This window comes from Falco biarmicus, chromosome 4 (genome assembly GCF_023638135.1).
Source record: "Falco biarmicus isolate bFalBia1 chromosome 4, bFalBia1.pri, whole genome shotgun sequence".
NCBI classification, from domain to species: Eukaryota; Metazoa; Chordata; class Aves; order Falconiformes; family Falconidae; genus Falco; species Falco biarmicus.
Window position 1 is genome coordinate 39,875,218 of NC_079291.1, and position 25,507 is coordinate 39,900,724.

General features: G+C 40.0%; 1 protein-coding gene across 1 annotated transcript in view; it reads right to left on the bottom strand.

Moving 5' to 3' along the window:
* Positions 1 to 25,507, bottom strand: part of CUBN (cubilin) — a 155,121-nt gene continuing 129,614 nt past the window's right edge. Inside the window, exons 61-71 of the mRNA XM_056336735.1 lie at positions 20,707 to 20,907; positions 18,368 to 18,497; positions 17,240 to 17,457; positions 6,853 to 7,058; positions 5,832 to 5,994; positions 5,157 to 5,365; positions 4,364 to 4,511; positions 4,066 to 4,247; positions 2,782 to 2,947; positions 726 to 961; positions 1 to 324 (exon numbers count right to left, since the gene is read on the bottom strand). Of these exons, the coding sequence (XP_056192710.1) occupies positions 217 to 324; positions 726 to 961; positions 2,782 to 2,947; positions 4,066 to 4,247; positions 4,364 to 4,511; positions 5,157 to 5,365; positions 5,832 to 5,994; positions 6,853 to 7,058; positions 17,240 to 17,457; positions 18,368 to 18,497; positions 20,707 to 20,907 (1,967 nt within the window). The 3' untranslated portion in view covers positions 1 to 216. The remainder of the gene's footprint in view (positions 325 to 725; positions 962 to 2,781; positions 2,948 to 4,065; positions 4,248 to 4,363; positions 4,512 to 5,156; positions 5,366 to 5,831; positions 5,995 to 6,852; positions 7,059 to 17,239; positions 17,458 to 18,367; positions 18,498 to 20,706; positions 20,908 to 25,507) is intronic.

Here is a 25,507-nt window from a genome sequence, read left to right on the forward strand (position 1 = left end):
TCATTTTCCCAGTTGGGTAGATAACAGTTTATTTTAAGTACAACGGGAGTACATATTTTTTTGACATTGTTAAATTCATAACAACTACACATACAGTAATTTTTAAAAGGTCTTACTTCAGCTGCAATTGTCATAACCAGATTTCAAACTTATTTTATGATCTAAAGTCTCTTCCATATAGCAAGGAATGGTAATATATTTCTCATAAAGAGTGTTTTAGCTCATCCAGCTTAAATGGAATCCTGATGGCAAAGTCACATATTCAGCATGAAATTTTATATACACTTGATGAGATGTAGCAGTAAATGGAGCGATGTTTGTATCCTAAAATTAAAGACAAGAAAAATTAAAAGCTTTTTAGAACATCAAGATCCTATGGAAAAGCCAGTCAGAGAGATAAAAATGAGGCACAAATTGGATCATAGATGGGAAGTGACCTCAAGTCAGTGCTAGAGATTGCTGTTGCATTTCTCCCTCAGGGTATTACAAATATTTAAATCACAAATACTAAATACAGAGCAAAATATCTTGATGCCTCCCACTAGATGTCACCGTAAGGTGCACTGGAAAGCTTCTGAGGTGCCGCACACCCCTTAAGCCTTCACTTCCACACATCTATGTGGAATTCATGCCAGTATTGGCGAAACAGTCTTGCACATGACAATGTGCACGGTAAATATTCGTTTTAACCATTTACTGGGTCAGAGACAGTAGGCGATACATACCATTCCACAGTACGGCCCGACTGGGGGACAGCTGGCATCTGGCCCATCGTAAAGGATCAGGTAGTTGCTACCACAATCCCCTGGGTCATCGATGCTGATGAAATCAAAGTTCACTGTGACAATTTGTCCCTTGGGCACAGTAATGGCCCACTCACAATCAGTGTTGTTCTGGTACGTTGCTGGGTAGTTGGGACTAGCAAATGAGCCAGTGCTGCCGTATAATGTTCCGCCGCATCCTGGAAACAGACACTGTTAATTAGCCAAAAGGCTTAGTTTCACAAGATACTACATGATGTAGTAGAATTAGTACAGTATTAGTAGTAACACTGAAAAACAGAGAGAGATACCGGGAGCTGGAACAACGGGTGTGGATAACAGCATTATTCCAATAAGAAACAAACTGAGGCTCTAGCTTCAGCAGCCTTAGAAGAGTACGCAGTGGGCATTAGATGATCACTGGATATTAAAAATCAAAACCCCCAAAAGTCTTTGAAACAGGAATCAAAGCCTTAAGTCTATTCCTTGGTCAGTTCAGTTCCCAACTACTCAACTAGAGACAAATTCTTTTTGGCTGTTCTTTCAATGAAAAGTAGTGCATCTTCACCTGATAGAAAAATACAGATGACAAATTCAGAGAAAATAGTCTTATTAAGTAAACTAAAGTTCATTTATACCAAAATTAAATCTCCAACAGTGGGCAGAAGCAGATACCCTGGGAGAAATGCAAGTTAATAGAGTAAGAGTGAGCATGTGCAGATCATGCCCCAGATTACTCTCAGTCTCCAAGAATTTTCAGCTTCCAGCTCCCAGAGATGGCATCTTTGAACTTAATAGTGTTTAACAGATGTCTTCCGTTAACTTCTTCAGGTACCCCTCAAATTCATGTAGAATTGTAGCATCCTATGGGAAGGAGCTCCACAGCTTAACTGCATACTGTGTGAAGAACTGGTTGGTTTGGTTTGGTTTGGATCTACCACCTCCTGACTTTACCTGATGGCCTTTAGTTCTTCTATGGGAAACGTCAATGAACGTTGATCATTATTTATCATCCAATACTGCTCAATTTTATAGACCTCAGTAGTTTCTTATCCAGATTGAAAAGGCTCAGCATATGTCATACAGAAGCATTTTTTCATGTTGAGCCATTAGTTACACTGGTGTCTTTATAAGAGGAGACCAGAACCGGGCACATCATTCAGTTTGCGTCTGAACTATGGATTTATACAGTGACTGTCTATGTGTTCTCTCTTCCCAGCAATTCCTAGTATTGTGTTAGCCTACTTGACTATTAGTGAGCAGCGAGCTCTTGTTTTCATGAAACTATTTTACCCTCAAGATCTTGCTGCTGAGTACTAGAAGTCAACTCAGAGCCCACATTTTTGTAAGTAAAGTTAGGATTGTCTTTTTTTGCCCACGTTCTTCAACACTTTCCAACACTGAGCTTTATCTTTCTTTTCATCACCAAGCCACTCGATACTGTTAAGGTTATTGTGTAGGACTTTTCAACTGACCATGAGCTTCCCTACTTCCAGCAACTTAGTGCCATGAACAAACTATTACCCAGCTATTCATTGCCATTTCATAAGCCATTTATGAATGTGCCTATGATACCGTCACTACACAGCATTATAGGTAGGTTATTTTCCTGGGGCAAATTTCAGTCCTCCTCAGGCTTAGCAGTGTCTAGATCCTAGGGCATAACTGGACTATTAATGGAGCAGGCTGACCACCACGACCACTCTGTGGATCCCCAGACAGATGTTACTGATACTTTCTGACCTCTCAGTGAAAGAGGCAGATCTTCATCCTAAGTGGACTTTATCATCTGAGGTTGTCAACGTTAGAGAAAGGGAATTGCTTCTGTCACATAAAATGGATCTCATCCCACTCATCTTGAGGAACATCTACCTCTCTGCAGTGACTGAATGGGGTGGGCGATGGGTGCTTGGGAAGGTCTTAAGTGTTGATGAAAACCGAGCAGGCCAAATTCCGCATTTCTGTATTTTCCTTCTGTGTACAATTGCTAAGTGATATTACTTTGGAATTACAGCCTTACCATTTGATGATGAAGTCCAAGTAATTTCATATCCATCACGAGCCCCTGAAATATCACTCTTGAAACGAAGGTAGACAACGTGATTTTGGGGGAAGATGGGACTGGGCACACTGTTTCCACAGAACCTGCCAAGTAGTGGTGATTGCACATCACTCCCATTTCTGACCTTCAAGGGACAAAAACCCCACTGTCAGCATTAAATCCCGATGCCTGTTATATACCAGTACAATTATGCAGGGACACAAGCACAGCACAAACTATGTAGCGACTTGCATGCATACCATAATTATAATTTTAATACTGTTATTTTTCCTACTATATGTTCTTGCATAGAAGGGAAAAGAGACCATTAACCAGTCTGCCTGAGTTTTGTAAGTAATTGCACAGAACAAGTTTCATCAAAAACAGGTAGCTAAATTTTATGGTGTGGTTCATCTCCTGACCGAAAAAAATTACTTGACTAGTAGCGAAGATGTGCTTTTGCAATTCAAGTCCATGTTTTACTTTTCATAAGAAATTTTAATATTCCAGATGAAAAGATTAATTATTTGCCCTACAGACCACTCTTTTCCCTGGCCACATTAAACACAGATCATATTACATAGCTCAGACTAAATCTGATTTTCTTCTGAGCTCCGATAATGCTGGTGGTCAGATCCATTTCTTGAGAAAGTAAAGAGGTTATGAAAGGAGAACTAAATAATGATTCTGCCACAGACATCGGATTCTTGTCATCTGACCAGTGAACAGGGAAAGCTTCAACAAGGTTGAAAGGACAGCGTGAGGATTGTGTAGGAGCGTATGCTTTTTATTGACACAAAATACCTTTGCAAGTATCCTACACTTGTTACTAGAGCTCTTTTTTTTTTTTTTAAGAAAAAATGCTTTTTTAGGAAAAAAAATTATTTTCAAGAAAAATAACAAGCAGATGGATTCTACTGCTGGAATGAAAGCACTCAGATTTATGGCTTTCTGTTTATGCACAGATGTTAATATTGGATGAAAACTACCCCAGCTTGCCCTGTTAACTGGGTAACATCAACAAGAGCTAGGTAAGGATGAGTTAGCTGATGATGAAACTGTTTATTCATTGGTTTTGCACTTACTATAGTGTCTATTGTTTCAGCTCTTACTGTAACATCTCAGTCCCTTCCACCACAAATCTGTAGCAATAAATTAGTCCCTAATGTCAATTCAGCTCAGATTTGATCCAAGCTTATTAATTTCCCTTGAATTCAGCAAATTTTGACGCATGCCCAGAAAATACGTATACTTGTTTGATACCTCTAGGAAATCACGTGAACACTGTACGCTGTCTTCCAAGCTGAAAGCATGGAAAAAGAGAGAAATCGTGTGATTCAGGGGAGCTTGTAGAATGATAGAACAGTCCATATTACTGGGGTGACGACCAGGCCAACCAGGGCTCTTCAGGTAACCAAACGGCTGGTTATACACTCTGCTGCATCCTTGAGACAGAAAACCAGAAACATGTAAAGATTTCAGATCTCTGTATTGCTTTTCACTGTATGAAATAAACAAAGAGAATGGTAGGTAGACTTTTTAGACATTTCTTCAAGCTTACCTGTAGCTTGATAGGTAAATCTGACTCCATTATTAATCATGTATTCATCTGATTTGAAAGTCACGATGGCAGTGCGATCATAAGAATAAAATTCAGGGACTGGAAAAGTTTCAGTGCCACAGAATCTATGGACTGATCCTTGGCTGTGCTGGAATTCAATACATGTCACAAGTTACTTAGTAATATAATTTGGTTTTCTACTTACTGAACTTTGGGTGAATATATCTCTCAACACTCTCTATATCAGTTATGCAATCACATTTTAAAGTTCTCATGGAAATCAATTAATACTGTCTCAACATTTAGGTTCAATTATTATGAGAAACAAATCAAATGTAACAGGTATTTTCATTCCAAAATAAGAATCAAGGAAAGAAGGTTTCAGCTAATATAACACAAAGGACATAACAGTAGGGTTTTTCTGCTGCTTTTTACAAACACTCTTCTTTGCATGAATATTCATTTTTATTATGGTTCTTGGATGGAAGGAAGTGCAATTAGTTTATGAAAACTTGCTGTTGAGCAGTATTTCCTGGGTGTTAAGTTTGGCAGCTCTGTTACTTGGTGCAACTGTAAAAAACTGTGTAACACTTACCAGGTCTAACTCAATGTCTATATAGTGTGCTTCCATGAAGTCTTTGTACCGGTTAATACACCTTAAGTGGGGCACGGTGTGGCCCTCGCACAGAATCACCAATTAATCTACTACCAAATGGTGGGTGTCACATCTCTTTACAAAGAGTGAAGGGAGTTGAATGTGAATGGGGAATGGTATCACCAGTAAATTTCTTACTGTTGGTGAATCCTGGAGCTCCAGGTAGTTCTGAGTACAGTCCTGGCCAGAATGGAGGTGGAAGGCCTCTACCACTACCCTGACTTGCTGTTGCGGAGGGGCATCGATGACCCAAGTACAGAGAGTAAATGGTGGGTATTCATTCGGGAAGTTAGGAGACGTTGCGGTCAGGGATGTAGAAGTTGCATTATATATTCCTCCACATGGTCCTGTGTAAAACAGTAATATACGCATCGTAGAGTGAAAACCTTTCCAACTGGGGAAGAATATATATGGGACAAAATTACACTCGACAATGCAGTTTTGTATTTACCTGTGAGGCTCTAGAATAACAAAAAAAAAATAAGTAAAACACATGCTAATGCTGTGTCAATGCACGTCATAAAACTCAAATAAATGTTTTTTCCCTACAATATCAGGGTATTTGTTAATAATCTGTGAGTGTTCTGTTTTGCACTCCAGACTGACAGCCACCCTTGCAACCAGCCAAGACCGAAGAGTCTTGGGGTCTAGCCGTGGTGATTTTAGCTTGCTTTTAGATGCTGTGCTAAGGACTGTCTTTGCTCCTTCCTGAGACCGATATCTAAAACAAATTTTGATGACTTATTACTTGAATACATATTTCCACAAAAGAGTCACAACAATATATATGCATACATGTATATGTATACTTACGATCCACTGTGGTGTAGGTGGCATTGAAACCCTCCCTTTCCACAGAATTGTCCGTGACAAATTTCACAGTCAAGGAATTACGGGTAGAAATAAAAGGAGCTGGCACTGTAGATCCACAGAATGTGCCAGCTAAATTGGCATTTTCATTATCTCCATCATAAAGCTGAAAGAAGAAAAGTATGTAAGCCACTAACAGTTTAGGCACAACAAACAAACAGAAATAAAGTTCTCTGACCCCTCCTGACATTATCATTTCTTTCACTTGAAAGCACCGTAGGTGGTCTTGTGCTTTAATAGGACGTTCTTGATTACTATAATTATTCACTGCCATACTAACTAATTCTGTTGGACAGTGTAAATCCCATTATGGAACATGCTGGTCCTGCCTCAGAAAATCTATTGAAAATTTATTCTCTTTTAAATTGGCATTCTGTTTTCTTTTTTATATGTAATCCCAAAGTGCTCTTCAATAGAAAGGTTGATATTATTCAAGAAAATGTAGAATTAATTCCTAGTTTCATTGAGCTTTTCTAATGCTCAACAGGATCTATAATTTTCCTTGGTGGATCTCATTTAGCAGTGTTCTGCTGTCCTATGTATTTTACACTCATCCCCAAGAAAACAGCTTTCACAGGTGAGCATTGAGCATCAAGACTTATTTATTCAAAATTTTACAGATTAAAGACTTTTCAAGCAATTGTGTATGATAATGAAGCTGCAAGTTTACTTTCAAAGCGCTTGAGTTTTGTTTTGTTTCTATTCTGTGAAATAATACTCATTTATATAGGCAGCCTAAGACCAGAAGCTTGACATAAGACCATAACAATGACAAAACTATTATTAGTTTCCAGAAAGGCAAGATGTCATCTAGAGTAGTAATCTAACCCAACAAAAAAATGTAATTATATTAAGCAATTTAATTTCTTCTTAAGACCGTTTTCTATTAATGAAGTTTTACAAGGAGAGGATAATGGATTGTATCTCACTAATATTTTCTTGTTAAAATACGCAGCTATCTTACTTTGACATAATCATATCGGCAAGTCTTAGCAGACTGTGCTTCAAGCACAAATGAAGTGAAGGTGAGGTTGATCAGTTTGTTTACAGGTGCAGTTATGGTCCATACACAGTCCAGATTTTTCTCATATCTTCTGGTCACATTGGAGACTGGAGAGCCAAAGCGATAATCTGAATTTGTCAAGTAACCACCACAGCCATTCCGAGGTCCTGTTGAAGAAGCAGAAGCTTTCAAAAAGTAATTCCTGGCATTTATTTAATATTCAACTCTTTCATGTCAAGCCAGCATCGTTTTTCTGTGCTTCAGAATTTTACTGTCCTGTCTCAGACCATCTGAATGATTAAAAGGCTTTCAACACAAACAGTGTTAGATAGATAAGAATCACAATTAAGATTTGGTAGAGTGAATTAAGATCGTGTCTTCTCTTTGCATATAAAATCAGTATCCACTTTGAAAATGTAGCAACGGGGTTTTTTTAAAAGAGACTGCAGGAAGACAGAGGACAGAAATTAAATAGAACGGTGGTTCTTACCTGCTAATAAGAATATTTGGACAGTAGGGGGCACTGGGTTGTTGACTTTGAAAATGTGGTTAAAAATGTAGAGTTGCTTATTCTGGCAATACGACCCGTTCTGGGAGGACTGAATTTGGCAGCCTGACACTGGGACCCTGACTCATACTCAGGAATCTAGCTAAAAGGGACTTACTTCTGGAAGTGTTTTGCTTGGTGGGAACTTACAACCCCTCTGAAAAGCAAGCTGCTTTTTATTTGGATCCCACAGACTGAGCTAAGTCCTGGAATTACTCGCTGTGAAAATCTGAACCCTATCACGTTTTCAGTCGCATTGAAAGAAATTACTTTTGGAGAAAAGCCGTTATTAGAAGATCAGAACCCTTTTATCGCATCTAATTACAAACAAGCGAAAAATACTGTCTCTCTGAAGAGATTTTTCTTTTTTACTTTCTTTGTTTTTTTGTACTTTGATTTCCAGAAGTTGGACTGGGCTATTAAATCTGATCAATTTATTTACTTACTTCCCCAGTTTCCATGGGGTCTCCTGGCCACTCTTTTAACTCAGGAATTCAAATAAAGTATGGTTCATACTCTTGCATTTGAGTCTGAGAAAGAGTTCTTGTAAACAGCACAGAGCAAAGCAGTAACTGCAAGCAGCCCGTTATCTCCCACACCGAATCCCTTTAGGAGAAATTGGTAATAAATGAAGCTACAGCTGCGGCCCAGCAACATGAGCGGAGTTTCAGAATTTCATCTGTGTGTGTAAAATATGCCCGTCTGGCTGACGTACAGTGACTTAACCCTAACACACTGATATACTTTCAGTCATACAAGACTGCGCCCTACTTAAGTTACAGTATTACAAAAGATCCCTCTGGTGAAAAATCAGCATCCAAGCATTCAGGATTGCATCAGTAACCCAGGGTTGGAGAACCCTGTCTTGCAAGACTGTAATGGTTAAACCAGAATGACTAAGGCTAATTGTTGTCCTGCTCTAACCAAAGCCGGAAAAACTCCACCCTACAAAGAAGCTTGCTTAAACCAAAATCTTAACAACATGAGATTTAAGCTTTTGCTATAGCTAAAAATGAATAGAAGAAACTTATTACAAAGTGAAAAAGTCAGGAATTAATAGATTCTAGTCCAGTTTTGTGGGCTGGTAATGAATTCAGAAACTTGGGAAAGTGTTAGTGTTCCTTTTAATGCCACTGCAGAAGCTGAGAACAACAGTGGGAGAAATGTGAACAATAAATCACGTTCTTACAAATAGTCTAGGAAGGAGGCAGATGTCAGACAGGAGGTTGCCTGGACCCTAAGACTGCAGTTTCACTGTATTTTTCTCTGGGTTCACCCTTCTGCATGATTTATTTAGTTCTCCTGAAACAATTTTGTTGGAGCCGTTTCCTGCTCAGCATTTTGGACGCCTTCTACTAAACATAACATTAAGCACATAATCATTAGGCATAAATTACAGTGTGACCATCCACCCCTGCAACGCTGAGTCAGAAGTGATATATGGGTCAGACACCTTACAAAAGCTCCTCTTCACCCTTTTCAGGGTTAGAGTTGCAGGGGTGCCAGTCAGACCATTGCAACAGGAGTCAGGGAATTGCCACAGAGCCATGCAACAGGAAGGCGCTCAGTGCTGTTGGATTGTCCCTTTTTTGGATATCAAATGTCTTGGCCTGTTAGCGGTGCTGCTGTAAAGAGAGCTCAGAAGACAAAAACACAAATGTAGGTAAACTGTGCATACAGCACATAAAATGGACCTCCCAGAGACAGAAACAGGCCAAATCCTCATTATCAGAAAATTAATTTTAGCTAGTTAGCCAGTAATAGCATCTAAGGGGAGATAAAATAACTAAAAGTATGACTTAGAGTTAATAAAGATGTGGTTTCATCATTAGCTTTCACAATGCCTAGCCTGCTCAGCTGGGGATGAGTCAGCTGCTTACAGGACAGTACATTATAAATAACAGCTAGACTGGAAGTCAACCAGATATCAAGTAGTGTTGCATCAAGCTAAGCAAAGAGCAGCCGTTGTTGAAAAATCTATCCATCTTGCTGCTTTTTAGTACTGATCAACATTACATCTCATTGCAGTCACTAAAAGTTACAGAACAGTGAAGCTGTATAGATCAAAGGGAATACCCACAACTACATGAAAAAACAACTGCTTAACAGGAGGGAACTCATGCTAAGAGAAACACTACTGCACTGCATTTTAGCCAGGACACAGTTTATAATTTTAAAAATCAGCACCGCATCTGAACAGAAGGCCAAATAGTAGACATCCAGCCTGCTGGTGATCATTAATGGAATAATATTGATCACTGGCTGACACAGCCAGAAAAAAATCGCACCTAAAATTTAGGCAAAACCTGGGGCTGAGAAGTCTGTTAATTTATAGAACAGACTCTTAGGTATTAAAAGCTGAACTTGATAAAAATACTGATAAATGTACCTTATAGAACAATTTGTGTGTGGGCAGAGGGACGCATGGCTGGCTGTGTTTTTTCGGTTTCTGGTTTCTTATTTAAAATAAAAATCGTAAGGCCATCATAAATCAGATTGCAATCTTGTCCTCCTCATAAACAGCTTGCCAGAGAACACAAATTATCAGAAGAACTAGGGCATACACTGTCATCACTAATTGCTTTTGGTAGGAAGCATTAACAAAACTAAAAGACTGAAAGACCATTCAGAAAAGAAGGAATTGAAGGATCCCTGTGGCAAATAAAAATAATTACAGCAGAGACCAAGCACGTGTTTCTCTGTTAAGAGTTACATCCTCTAGACATGGAATGAAGATGAAGATGAAACTTTGGAGCTGTCTGCCTTTGAAGCACAGCCAGGGTAAGGTTCATTTATACAGGTATGGATGCAATGAAAGGGAGCCTACTGAGTAGTTTTAAATCTACCAGAAACAACTAAACCCGTGGTATTTCAAAACACAACAAACAAATTTTGATGTCCTTCCCTTCTTACTAAATGAGCCCCACAAACATCTATTAGAAGACAGCAAAGCTGAAAGAACTGTTCTAGTAATGAAACTCCTCTCTCAGACTTCTGAATCACATTTATTCTCACCTACCAGCATCCCTGGGAACTCTAGGCTTCTCTCCATCTGAACTAAAAATCAGAAGCAGCAAAGATTTACTCTGCCAAGTCCAATGCTTCTTTCCTGATAGGTCTTATTTCCAGTGCAGAGGAGTGGCTGGACTAATTGTGGCTGTAATTATTAGCTCATAGATTGTTTGGATCATGGCATCAAACGTCAGGGCTCAGAAGGACATAGGGCTGGAGGGAGGAACTGTGCTGTTGTACTTCATCTCATGGCTGATACTGAAGGTTGGGTAACCTTCGCAAGCTGCGCTGAGCTGAGCTGTTCCTGTGTTTAGCAGTCACTGTACAGACATCACAACTTCACGTGGCACCAGTGCCAGCCCTGACGACCACGGTGCCTGCAACATTTCAGGAGAAGACTTCTGAAAGCACAGGACTCATTTTTTTAGTCCTTGGCCTAGCCATTAGGCAGAAAAGTTCACTGATTGGTTTGATGGCCTGGCAATGGTACCAGCAGTGACATTTAGGACTGCAAAGCCCCAGTCTCCTGCTTTAGCAGAATTTCACAAATGCAGTCAGACAAAGTTCATATTCTTAAGTTCTTACACCATTGGCTGATCCCAAATATAACAGTCCAGACATGCTCTCTGCCAAGCCTGCCCCAGTTCTGCAAAACTGTAAGGTACATACCATCCTATCCATCTCCTCAACGCCTCTCTGGGAGAACAGAGGCAGACATGCAGTCTGGCCTCATTCTAATACTTTCTAATACTCCATTAACATACTTGGCATCACAGCCACCCGGGCCTCTGCAGATCTCTCCTGCAATGTGAGTCAGAAATGTCTCCTCACCCTCCGTTTATATGCACCAGAGTACAGATTTTCAGCTGAAGAAGTCACTGACTTCAGTTAAGCTAAGACAGTTCATGCCAGCAGGAGTTCACCCACAGGTGTGTGAAGTGCTTTTAATCTGAATACCCCATCAGTTTTTAACCATTTAGTCACTACAAAACTGTATGTAGTCACTGTGTCTGAAAATAATCTTTCACCTCGTTTTTTCAGATCAGTCAGAAATATCTTATTTAAATGTCTGCCTCTCTTCTTGTATGTCCAGTGTGCAAACCACTTCTATTTATTTTGCTCTGGGAGAAGAAATGTCACAGACATTAAACAACCGGCATTTCTGAGAGGCATTTGTAGACTATCCCTTAGCTCAACGGTTGTATTTTTTTTCAGAGATATTGAAGAGATGTATTTCAACACCGCAAGTGCTTTCTAAATTTAGTCAGATTTCAAGCTGATGCATATTTTTATAGCTAAGCCCCAAAATACATTTAGAAACAGTCCAGAAATTATGACTTATGAACACATCTTCTGAGCTTGTTACAGATGTTCTTATTTTCATAGACTATAAGAAGATCAAGAAAATATATTATTAGCCATAATTCATTCATTATTTTAATAGATTAGCTAATCATAGGTAAGCCATGACAATGTAATGAATCTGAAATGTGCAATATATTTGGTAAAAACTGTGTGAACCAAAAGGCCAAAGAAATTTTTGTGAGAAGACTTGTGAGTTTCAGGCAATTTGCTTCTCAGCTAGACCTCCTGCAGCATCAGGTTCTAAGTCCAGGTTGGATATCTTGAGATGCACTCCTGGAAACTGGTCCTAATGGGCTGTGAAATCTCTGCCAGGCACTACTGCTTTTCCCAAGGAATGAGAAGATGCAACAGCATTCACATGCCAAGTCAAGGACATGTTTCTCTAAGATTTTTTTGTTGAAGGGAGAAAAGTTTGCAGGAAAACTGAGATTCAGCTGTGCTGAGTCCTTTCCCCCCTAACAAGCCATAACTGCTGTTGTCAGTAGAGGTGCCTGGTGCCACCTACAGCAGGTGCTAACATTATTTACATAAATCAATGCAATGAATTACTGCTGCTGGTTTAAGAATTTAGAAACGACTCAGACAAGAACTCCTAACCCTGACCTATGTAATAGAATAACCAAAACAGTATTTTACACCTTATATTGTCCACTCAGAACTGGGGAGGGTGTTCAGCAATTCTGAACAATCCAAAAAAACCCCACAGCAGTTGTGCATGCTGAGCACTGCTGAAAACCCCCACCTAGAAACTGACGACAGAGTGAGCCAAGCTTTCAGTCTGCAGGGCAGAATTGGACTTAGAACTATATTGTATATATATATATAAAATATATATTGGGCAAATTTTTTGTTGATAAAATAAAATAGAATAAAAATGCTGTGAAAATTTTACTGGATCCTTTTTTTAAAAGTACACTTTAACTTCATTAGGGGAGAGCATAATAGTAAACCCATCAGTGATAGCCAGTGTATTGAATTCCAAACAGGAAATAAGTAATTCAATACACAGCTAATAGAATAAGGGAAAGCAGATATCTGCGAGTGATTTATCAGGTAAGTTACAGATCACTTTGTCAGGAGGAAAAGCATATAGATTATCATCTATTTCTGTAATATGCATACTATTTATGTAAATTACCTATTAATGCATTTTTCTGGTATATCAGAGCAGGTTTCTTTTTCCAACTATTTTTCTCCTGAACTCCATTTGCTTATTGTTTTTTTTTTCTTATGTAAAACAATTAATATTCATTCAACAGAAATGCTCATTTGAATAAAAAGGATAGAGGGATCTTTTGAGGAAAAAACTGGGCAAACTGAGGACAATGCAGAGGACAGGGTGTTTAAGGAATTTCAAATTCCAAAAGCTTAATGGTTGCCAAAGGTTTTGGAGGCATTTTGTCTGCCTTAGAGCCTACACCATTAGTTTTCTCATTGTCGTCACCCTATTCTTCTTGCCTGTCTACAACCGTCTGGTTTTCTTCATCTTGTGTTTAAATCATAATCTCTTTGTGACAGCAGCTTGTTGCTTTATTCTACCTGTGCAGTGCCTGGCTCAGTGGAATCGCAGCCCATGAGCTTGATAAGCCCAGAGGTAATGCAAACAAGGGACAACATTGGTATTAATACAGGTACACCGTACTGCTCTTTTACTAAGCATAAATGTGACATTATCCTCCATGTTCACAACAGATAGTGTAAAAAAGGGGAGGGGAAGGGGCTGGTACAGCTTGAAGTCCAGCAGAATTTAGGGCTATAGAGAAAAAGCAGGCAGTATTCCTGCCCTCCTCCATCCCACCTTCCCCGCTGTCCCAGCTGCTTCAGTTTTGCCTGCATTTTGTGAAGAAAACACAGGAAAGCTCAGGAAGAGCTTTCTGACTCAACCCACTTATCTAACCATGTGTAACACTTCGCTTCTCGTAAATTCACGCAGCTTCCTCAGACAGCTTCAACGAGCTGCACTTCAGAAAACCCCTAGATCCTTCTGTGATGGTTTAGGATGTGATATATTTTTCATTACTGAGGCAACGGAGCTATGTACACGAGCACAGAGAGCTGCCAAGGAGGAATGATGTGCTGTTAATAAGGTCACAGCTACATTTCCCCACAGCCGTTGCTGACTCTTTAAAAACGAGAAAAAAATCCCAAACCCTTACACGTCTTCTCAGCCTTTCTATCATAAGCCTCAAAGGGATCACAAATTGGGGTGAGAGGGTCACCCCACTGCCGAATGGGAGTACTCAGAAGCTCCATTTATCACTGAAGTACGAAGCCCCTGCTATCACAGCAGGGATGGCAGAAGTATGTGCAGGTTCCGCCCCTGCCAGCCAGTGTCAGCTGAAAAGCTCAGGTCTCCCCTTAGAGCTGGAGAGATAATTAGGAGGTCTTTGGCTGAGTCACAAGCTTAGTACACGCAGACCTCATTCTTTGGGGAGAGATCTTAGTTTTCCTTCTTTCACAGAGATATTTCATGTAATCAAATGCCTTAAGCTGATATTGATTTACCTCATCCGTTCATTGATCATCTAGAGAAGCACACGCTTGCTGTGGAAAGGAGGTATAATTCTCATTTTACAGACTGAAAACAAAGGCAGAAAAAAGGTCAGTGGTAACTGAGGTGAGTTTTTTTCCTACAAATCTAGCACCTGGAGCAGGCTGGTAACCCCCACTCAGCCCCATTCACTAGCTCAGCCTGAGAGCTGTGTCTCAGTGGTTGTCCAAGTGACTCCAAAAATGAGGCCGGCAAGTGTCCAAACTTAGCAGCAGAGACAATGAAATTATAAAGGCTCTGAACTGCACTAAGGGCCATTATGTTCTCCTGCCTCAAATGCACCACATCACAGAGTCAGTTATGAACGAGAACATTGCTAGTGGAATGTGCACTTAACACGATACTGCACAGCGTACAGAGTAGCATGGTGAAAGGAAAGATATTTGACCAAAACAGGTGAGATGTTGCCATACCGTTAAATTAATACTATTTCATACTTCGTTAGTCTCCTTTTCTGACTACTGGGGGGATTCTGAATATTCTAGTGGGTGCAGGATTCAGTGATGGAAAGAAATTGTTCTAATGAAAACAGAGCATATTTTTCTACACAGATTTCAGGGTTTAACTCTTTGAATGTCTGGTTACTGTCAGTCTTGCTAGGCTTCTGTGAGTTTCCTACTTCATCTTCTGTCTTCCCTGACACCACAATGGTTATCTGATGACCTCCTTGCTAACAGATTTCACAAGAGAGAAAGAATGGATAACCCTGGATTTTGGCAGTACCTCTGAGAGAAGCCTGATCAGGAAAGAAACTGGAAGAGCTTGTGAGGAAAGGAAATAGTTTAGTTTGCTACAAACAAGTGTACTGTTTCTGCTTGCTCCTTTCCAATACACAAACAGGGTCACTCACAACATTAAACAGACTGCAATAATTATGTTATCCAGTTGTACTTCCCTAGGGTATCTACAGAATAATGTTCTCATTGTCATCCAACAGAGAATGCAGCTTCTTGTTTCTCTATAGATACCATCTTCCTTATCCAAGAGATTTATCATTATTAATTGTCATCCGATTGCACTCGTACTCTTACAAAACCACATGGGTTTTATCTTTTGACAGACATGAGGGAGCTTCTCTAAAGCACCGTTTAGAATAACAGGCTTTTAGATCTTCATGGTTTTATTCTCTTTCATTTGAAGCAGGATCTCAGACCGCATAGTACAAAGATGTCTCACTGGACAAGTCAAACGAAACATAGGACTGTGACTCATGTTTTCCTTTTATGACATACTTTTCTACTTTTTTTGCCATTATGTACTAGCATGGGACTGTCAGGATCCCTCCTATTGGCTGTGTGGTTTAGTCCCTGTGGCTTGCTTCGCACAATCAAGAAAGAAGACCTACCATTAAGCATCTCACCACCATGGCCTCTTTGTCACACAACCCACAACTCTGCATGGCCTTCTTTTCCAACTTGTAACTCCATTTCTCCTGAGTAACTCCTATAACATCACAACCTCCCTTTCCTTGGGAGCCTGCAGAAATGTCCCTCTGACACTTAGCCTAATTGTTACCAAAGTTTATTCATAACAGGCTTCTCCTCACTCTAGGAAATTATCAGGCATGGTACTGACTTGAAGAGCTTGGCTCCTCTTACATTGGTGCTTAAGAAGAATCTCTGGCAAGTTGCACAAATAAATTTAAAGGCAGTGGCTAAAGAAATTGACTGTATGCCAACAGGAAGAGCAAGAGCTTGGGGAGTTCCTGATGATCTCACCCTGGAAACACAAAGCCAGGCTGTGGGATATCTCTGACAACTGATACCTAAGGGTTTAAAGACAGCAACATGTGAAGCAACATTATTACTTGAAATAACAGTCCACAAGAGTGGTCTTAAAAATTCTTGTAGCAATTACTTAGACTGAAGCAAAGGAAGAGTTAATAATAGTAATGACCATGAGGTTCTGTGGGAATATTTTTCTTGGCAAAGCCTGTAGAACCAGTTATTTTCCTTATCTGTAAATACTTTCTTGGACTGTATCAAATGAGAAAGTTGCTGGCTGGGGATTGGGAGGGGATTCAATGACTCAGCAGAAGACTACGTTTGTTCTGCCACAAAGGCCTTTCATTCTGAACTGTCTGAGTGCCAGCTTTGTAAACGGGACAATTACTTCTTTCTAGATCTCAAAAACATTGAGTTAATTACACAGGAAACTAGTTGTGATGACATGAAATCAATTTACATGTAATAATCATTTGTTGCTTATCATCCCTCAAAAAATCAGACATAAGAAGTCTAAAAGCTCCTTTTACACCTTGATCTTAAAAATATACTACTGGGTTTAAACCTTTTTTTATGCCAATGCCCCTGATTCCTGTGTCTATCAAAACATTTAACATCCAGTGCCTTCTTCCTGTGATTCCATTTATGTTATCGCCAGCTAACCAGACTGATCCTCCAAACCAGTAAAGGTCAGCACAGTGGTGCCTTGGGGGGGACCCCAGTCTTAACTGACCTTAACACTTCAGGTTTTAAAAACGTGCGAGGTGAACTGCAAGGAAATGGAAATTGAGGATAGATGGAAAGGAGGCATCTTTAGCGCACCACCAAACTTTGACTGCAGAAGAATGAGAATTTTCAGGTATTGCCAGATTTCCCCAAAAGAGAGGCCTTTGGGTGCTGCTAAGCCTTCAGTCACCCAAGAAATATCTGTAGCTTCAGAGAGGCAGAAAGAGGTTAGCAAAGAATAAAAGGAATCAGTTCAGAACCAGGGCTGGAATGCAGGGATCCATAAGCTCACTCAGTATCTGCCAAATCTGAAACATTCTTCTGCTTCCAGCATCCCTAGTGAGGGAGACTATAACTGCTTCTCACCAAAGGAAATTACTTACCAGCAGATTCTTGGGGTTATGAGTCTGATAACACTCTTACCTAAGGTCTCTCTGAAAGATGCTTTCCATCCCCTGTCTGCTCCAAAGAAGTCAGTGTTAAACACCAGGAACAAGTTATTACTGGAGCTCTTAATATTCGGAGGCAGTTCTGAGCCACAAAATTTCCCAAGGAGAGGAGCATGGGTGTCTGAGCCGTCATATACAGCCACATAATCTTTGTAGCAGGAGGGAGATATTTCGAGCTGGAAGCTGTTGAATCTGTAAAATACACTTGGAGCTTTAGGTATCACATTTTCATTTCTGTTCCTGTGTTACATGTGTTTTTAGTGCCTGAGGAAAGGCCCAAGTAATAGCAGTAGCCAAAGCCATACACAAACATTTCTCTACAAGAACAAGCAAGCAGAACTATTAGCTGCATGACAAAACACTCCAGCCAACCACCCTCAAAGAAATTGTGACTTTCACCCACTGGGTCTCTTGCAAGGCAAGCTGACAGCACACTTCAGCTTTCTGTGAAGCAGCACACCTCCGCTTTGCAAACACACCCTGTCTCACTTCTGCAGATTGTTCAGGCTGCAATTTCTTCGGGCACAAGTGGCATATAAAATTCAGGATCAGAGTGCAGACCATCTGGGTCTTCACCTTAGTTGGGAAATGTCCTCTCAATTCTTAATTCATGATCAGCATATATATTACAGAAGAATGTATCCTTTTTTTTTTTTGTGGTAGCAATATCCCTCTTTCAGGCAAGACAGCACACTCGGAAGTATACTCTTTCTGGGTGGGTATAATAATACTTGATCTGCAAAGTGAGTACCAGCCTTCTAAAAGAATATTTTTTTCTTATATAAACTCATAGATGTCTCGTAACTCCTCAAAGGCTGAAAGAATTTGACTAAAGCATGAGCTGCATTTTTAAAATCTCTTAGTCCTCTTGGTAACCAAACTGGGAAGTTAAAATTCTGGTGATGTTCTGCACAGAACAAGTTACAGAGAAAGATGTAAGGGAGCCTGAGGTTGATAAATGTGCCTTCAGTAGCCATTTCTCATTTTAGTTCAGCTTCCCCTTGGAAAAGGAAAGATAGAAAATTGTCAATAATTTCTGCCTTTAATTGGAGTCAGAGACCTCCCTTCCCCCTTAATAACAAGCTGAACTTGGATTACATACTTGAGGGCCACTACTTTGCCATTTCCAACTGTGATGTAGTACGAACAGTTCATGTTGTTGTGGTAATCAAGAACTGAATGGGCCGGACTGCTGATAACACCAACAGAGCCATTGAAAATGCCACCACAAGCTGTAGGGGAAACAGAAAAAAAGAGTGATTAGTGTCTGAATACTAGCTTGGTCCTAATTCTCATATTCTTGCAGGAGTTTAGCCATAAGGAAAGTCCTTGATAAATTAGAAGCAGTCTTTGCTGTATGCCTAAAACTTTTAAAGGTGGAAGTAACAGGTTGTTACTCATCCATACCAAATGTCAATGGCTCCATCTTTGTGCAGTAAAAAATTGAGCCTGATTTCAATTTTGCTGCAGTAGGACCAGGGAGCAGTGGGATGGGGCAGGTGCCCCATGCAGCAGTGTGATGAAGGTGTGTCTGGAGTAGTTCTGCACCCATTCTAGCTTGCCAAGAGAAACCTGGCTGATGTGTGGGCAAAGACATTCCTTCACCCAAACTCTGGCCCCATGGAAGCCTCTGAAAGTTTGGCAGTGACACAAAAGCAGCCACAGTTGTACTGAGCCCTGACCCTGCCTTTTCTGAAATAACTGTTCACAGAGCCTCATAATTCTTCCACCTCCTGGCAGGGCTAGGGCATCGCTGTAGCATTTGTTCTGTGCAGGAAGGCAGAGAGCAGTCCCAAGGTATCACTGACCCTGGGGAGTGTTCCGCACTTCACCCTGTGCTGGGACTTGCCAGCAGTGGGGGGTGGCTGAGTTGGAGGACTGCATACTTGCTCTCTGGCTGAGCAAGCTGTGAACTGCTTGGCTTCTCACACCACGGATGCTGATGAGGGCAGGATGTGGCTAATGTTTGTTCCCAGCTTCAGTGCTTGAGGGAACAAGAACTATTATAAAACCAACTTTAATCTCCATTGTTAGCTTCAGCCTTTATTTTATAATCCTAACTTAGCAAAAAACATTTCCCTGCGTCCTGTTGATTAACAGCTCAAAGCCACACACAGCTTTTCATGTTTTAAAGGACATGCCATTGCCCAGGCCACGACCTTAACAAAGGCAGTCCCATACAGGGTGCTGCTGGATGCAGAGCCCCTGGCTGCCCAGCGGCTCAGGCTGGCGGCCCCGGGAGCACTGGCAGATAAAGGACAGGGGCTGGGAGGATAAAGAAACAGTATTATTCTGCACTAGGAGGGGGAAGCATTTTTCATTTTTTTTTCAGCAAACAGTACAACTAGAGGGAAGAGGAATGTTAATTGCTAGAATCTGCTTTGTATACAACAACAAGCTAATAAGGCTTCAGTCATCTTTCTCAAATGTCAGAAGTCACAAGTCAGATAGCAGCAACTGACTTCAGTGAGTTATGAAGGTCTTTTCCATGAGTAACTGCACATTGTCATTTCTCAGTGCCATTCCCTCTGTCTTATCTGTATCAGGCCATTCATTTTATATAAAGAATTTAGCCTTATGCTTTTTGCTGTGGCTTCAAACATGAGGAATGCACTAAGGGAAATACCAAAGTTAAGAACTCACATTTTTCTCTGCAGTTAGAAAATGATGACTTAAAAAATCAAAGTACTGTCTCTACAAGTTAAACCTAGAAAATACTAAAACAGGTTCTGAAAAGAAGATTAATCCTTTAGGGTATTTATATTTCATGTAAATTCTAAACTCAGTTGGAAACTTCTTTTTCTAATATGTATTTCCTCTTTAAAACAAAACAGATTTCATGTGAATGACAAAAAGTTTAGGTGAAAATATTTATTAAAGAATAAAAATGTATCTAGATCCCGACTTTTATTTTTACTAATACCTGGCACTGCAAGAGGGTCATCAAATGGAGGCATATAGCTGGATCCATTTAAAGATCCTGTTTTGGTTCCCATTTTTAATAACGTAGTTTTAGTGTAACTGAGAATCAGACCATTCTCCTGTATATGATAAAATCTTTTAAATTAACTCAGTTAAATAAACAGGTTTCTCCTTAAACATTGTAAAAAAAACCATCCAACCAACCAACCAAACCCCTACGCCGCCCAAATGAGCTGCATTTGTTTTATACAGCAAAGAAGTGTTTCAGTTCCTGACTTGGTCCAATGTAGAGTCTTGAAATGAAAGTTGTGAGATAACACATCGGCCAGTGACAACACACACCAAGCAGCCCCATGTCCTGTTTCTGAGAGCTCTCTTTGGCAAGTGCAGAGGGAATATGAACCATCTACACCCATCTAAGTTATTCCCCAAATGAGGTACATTTCCTACACCAAACCATTATCCAGCCGGAGCATTCCTACCATCTAAAACCTAAAGAACAGGACAGTGGCTACTCACCAACTGTTGTGTATCTCGCCTGGAATCCAAAGCCTGCAATGTGGGAGTCAGTGTAGAAGTTGAGCAGCGTAGGTCCAAAGACACTGACCGGGGCAGGGAGCTGATTACCACAGAGCGTGATGAGAGGATGTGGGGTAACCCTCGTCCCACGGAAGATGCTTAATCCATCATAAAGACAAATTCTGCTCAAGAGTGCTGGGGCTGTGTGGACATATAATGCAGAAGTGTTAGCAGTGTATTTTCCTTGTGATCTACTGAGCTGCAAGTATATAGACCTCACGCAGGATAAGAATTAAATTTTATATTACTTTCCATTCCAGGATATCAGGATCTCATTTGCTTGCTGAGGAAGCAACTGTCGATTTTATAACATGCAGAAAAACTGAGGCAGAAAACGGCAGACACCTTGTATATAAAACATCAGACTGGTCTCATTCAACACATCCTATCATCTGGAAAAGGCTCCAGGCCCCTTGAGTTCATGGGATGAGGAAACACCATCTATGAGGAGATGAGAGGACCTAACAAAAGCATGGCTTGCCTCTGCAGGTCAAAGCAACATACCCTTTGTTACAGGCAACCAACTCCCTGGTATTTCTTTCCCCTAATGCAGAAGTCAGCAGTCAGTGCAGGGAATTTTAAATCACTAAAAGTGAGAATTTTGGAAAACAAATAAACAGTTCATACACTAACATGTTTCAGAGCTGACTTCTTTCTCAATTCCCTCAAACTCTGGAGTACCTAAAACCAGATTCTTCAGGTTGACTCAGAAGACTAAAAAAAAAAATCAATCTTGCAGTTTGCCACTGAAATGCTGTAACTGCGGCAGTCAGTGAACATCTGGAGATGACTGAGCCATAGGAAAACACCCAATGATTTTCAAGAGCAATCTGCTTTATGGGGCAAATCAGTGCAGATAGTAGGTTGAGTGAAAAGCGGCCCATTCAGAAGAACCAAAAACCATAGAAATGGGGAATGTACTGTTCTACTATTTTCTCCTATTGGTTTCCAGTTTCTCATTTGCAATTAGGTTTCTGGAGGAGACATCATCTCTCGATTCCCTGCCCTTCCTGACTTCCTAGCCACCTCACCATTCGCAAACATATTTGACTGAGACAAGAAGTCTCATAATACATTAAGCTCATGTAAGTTTAATGAAGGTCAGCAGCTGAGTTAGCATGCCAGGGAAATGTCACCAAAGAAGGACAAGCTGTGCTTTCAGTGTAAGGCTGTGAGTTTAGGCAGAGACCTGCCAAGCACCAGCCATCGGCACCCTGGGAGCTCAGAGCCATGTCACCGCCTCCCTATCCAGCTGGGAGCCACAAGCATGGGGAGAAGTTGGTGGTACCCAGAGTGGTACCACCAAGGCATGTATGGTGGAAGCCAGAGAGGTTGGTATCGTGTGGAAGTGAGAAGGGAGCCACATGGGTTATACAAGAAAGCTGGATGAATGCTGTCAGTGAAAAACATAGTACACATCTACTGAAAAATGAGCTTCGTTAGTTGTTATGCTTGTAGAACAACCTGATGTCTTCTTTGTCTTCGTCTTCATCATTTACAAGCAAAATGGAAGCTGGGGTGTCACATGTTTGTTGAGGTTAAGTTATCATGTTCAGCAATCTGTTAGCAACAATGGGGCAGTTAAGGAAACTGCAAAGGATTAATAAAGAATTAACTAAATTTAACAGGAGAGATGCTGAGCCTACTGTTGCAGCAGAGTGACTCCTGCAGACTGTCCAGTCAAAACAAGCTGCTTCCTAGTGTTGCAGGAAACAGGATGACTCATATTGAACAGGATGACAAATAGGAATGGAGTGATAACTCTGTTTCACAAGAACAGCAGGGTGATCCCAGCAGTCAGGTATATTTTAGATCCTCTCTGGAGTTTTCATTTTAAAAGTCCTTCTCTCTCAATGAAGACAAAGTATTCTAACGTGTTTTACAATTATGGCAATAGGGAAATATGGTGTTTGTCTGACTCTAACAAGAGTAACTAAGCCAAAAACAATCAGCCACATCAGATACCTGATTATACTGTTAATAAAATAATTAATAAAAATATTCTTCATGTCTTACCCTATTATGAGAATACTTGACAGTGTGATTCAATTAAAGAGCATAATACACTTTTAAATACAGAAAAACAGGGGGGAAGAAACAGACACAAGTGCTATTTCAGAATGGAAAAAAATTGAGAAAGCAATTCAGGTCCTTTCCTGAAAAGACTTTGGAGAAAGGCATGAAGTGAAACAGATTTCTCAGCAAAGCAAAGGTCCACAATACCCACCACAAGTTGTTTTGAACTGCTGCACTGGGAAGAATAAAATGGCTGATGTAGAATTGTGAGCAAAAGTCTTTGGATCCTCATTTTTCAGGCAAATATCATTTATGACCCATGAATTCTGGCAGGACTGATGATTAAATGATCTCTATCCTATAACTTATTCTCTTGTTTACACTTTCCTTAATGCCTCATCATACTAAATGCATTATTATGTAAATAATGCCCAGCCTCAGCCTCTTCTGTTCTGTCTCCTCATGCCATACTTCCAGCCTCTACACATACTCAGCACATCATCAGCGATTCTCCTCTGTAGTTTATTTCCTCTAATTCTATCATCTTAGATCTTTTCTAGACCAAGTTCTGTCCCTTGCACTACAATGAAGCAGCTTTTCATGAGTCTCCAGAGATCTTTTCTTAGCCAGATGTCAGACCCACATCCTCTTTGAGCTGACAGGCACTTTCCACATAGCTGTCGCTGTTTTTCTTCATAAAATCTACTAAGAGCTTTTGCTCATCCTTCTGGTATTACTGTATTCTCTCTTCCGATTCATCCATGAGGATTCAATGAAACATCTTCTCTCCTGTCTTTCTCTATCTCCATATTAGCTCTGTATAATCTCATTTGCAAGGACAGATGCAACTACTATCTCTGTGCTGATGACCCCGTAAGTGTACTTCCTACCTCCAGGCCTCTTTCTGTTCAGCCTAAAATCTTATTTCTGTCTCTCAACAAAACCATTCAACAGGAGAGCCCCGCTGCCCCCCCGCCAAGTCTTCCATTCCATCCTCTTTATTTATGCCTCACCATTTTGCCTGCTCTCACTAGGTCCATGTCCATGATTTTGTTCTCTCTAGGTTTTCACATCCAGGCTAGATCTAAATATTGTCAATTTTTTCCATTTATTATCTTTAATATAAACTCTTCCCCATCCTTCACATAGCTATGACTCTCACCCAAGAAACAGTAATTTTTCCAAGATAGATACTGTACCATTCGTTCCTCTAGCCTTAACGGTATTTCTTCCAAATTCTGCTCAGGAGATCAATTATTTGGCCTGATGTTATGAATCCTTTTTCTTTGAATTGCTGTGTGTATTTGCTTTCAGGGCCTTTTGTTATCTATCTGCACTCTATTTAAATAATCATCTCTTGGTACCGGTCAGCTTTTGACACATTGACTCATGTCTCCAAAGTTCACATAGTAAGAGCTTCAGTTGCCCTTACGTTACAGTTTGAAATATGCTTTGTGCTGTCTTCCTTCCAATTAGCAGAAATTTCTGTTCAGTCTCATTACTCTCCATCAAATCATTTATTTGATATGATGCCTGCATAAAAACTTTGACCAAACTTGGGTCTCTAACTATCTGATCACTAATAACAATGTCCTCTTTCCATCTTTCTGTCTATAGCCATAGATTCTATTTCATTTTGTATTGAGGCAGAACCTGTCTTTTCATTTAAAGTTTGTAAAACTTAAAATAATGAGCTTTTGGTTCACAACTGTAGTTTCTGCTATAAATGGTAATGCAATTAGTACTTACTAATGTAAAGTAATATGCATATATATAATCCTATGCAATACATTAACCAGCTCCATAGCACAAGATACTATTTTGAAAGCAAGGAATTCCAAGTCTTTCATATATACATATCTCTATATATCTCCTCTTTCAAAATAACCTATTGCAAAACTTGGCTACTTTCTGAATTGCCTAGAAACAACTGAGAAATCAGATAAAAACAATTCCAAAATGAAGCAGTGACCCTATCCTAGATTGCAAAATTACAGTTGCATGTTTAGAAAAAAAAAGGAGAAATAAACAAATTATTAGAACATTTTTCAGGCTGACATGGTATCAACACAAATACGGTTATTTTGTATGGACAGAGTATAAATACTACAGAATTCTAAAAGCAGGTATTGCAGGAGGCGGAGGATTTGGAAACTGACTAGTCCCCCTTATGATTGGAGCCCCAGACATAGCATTCCCCCGCATAAACAACATGAGTTTCTGACTGCTTCCTCCCCCACAGCCATTTCCCCTAATTTTCCATGATTTGGAACTCAGATTTTATTGGATGTTACATTCATACTTGAAGAGTATTACAGCCATTTAATAATGCACTGTCATAGCTGTCCTAGAGGTGTATTTGTAGGGACATTCATCTGAATAAAGCTTATGACCAAAAGATGGATGTGATTAATTATTTCTTAGCTAGTAAGTTTACTAAGATAGATAAATAAGCTTTGTTTATTACTTTAGTATGTTAGATTTGTGTAGACTGCTAATCCAAGGAGGGAGGACAGATTTAGAATCATAGAATCATAGAATTGTTTAGGTTGGAAAAGACCTTTAAGACCATCGAGTCCAACCATTAATTTAGCACTACCAAGTCCACCACTCATTTGTTATAATAATTTCATTATTATAAAATAACCAAACACAACAATGCAGGTGGTACTGCAAGAAGCAAGTGAAACAGGCAAATCATAAGAGAGGTTCTATAACTATATTC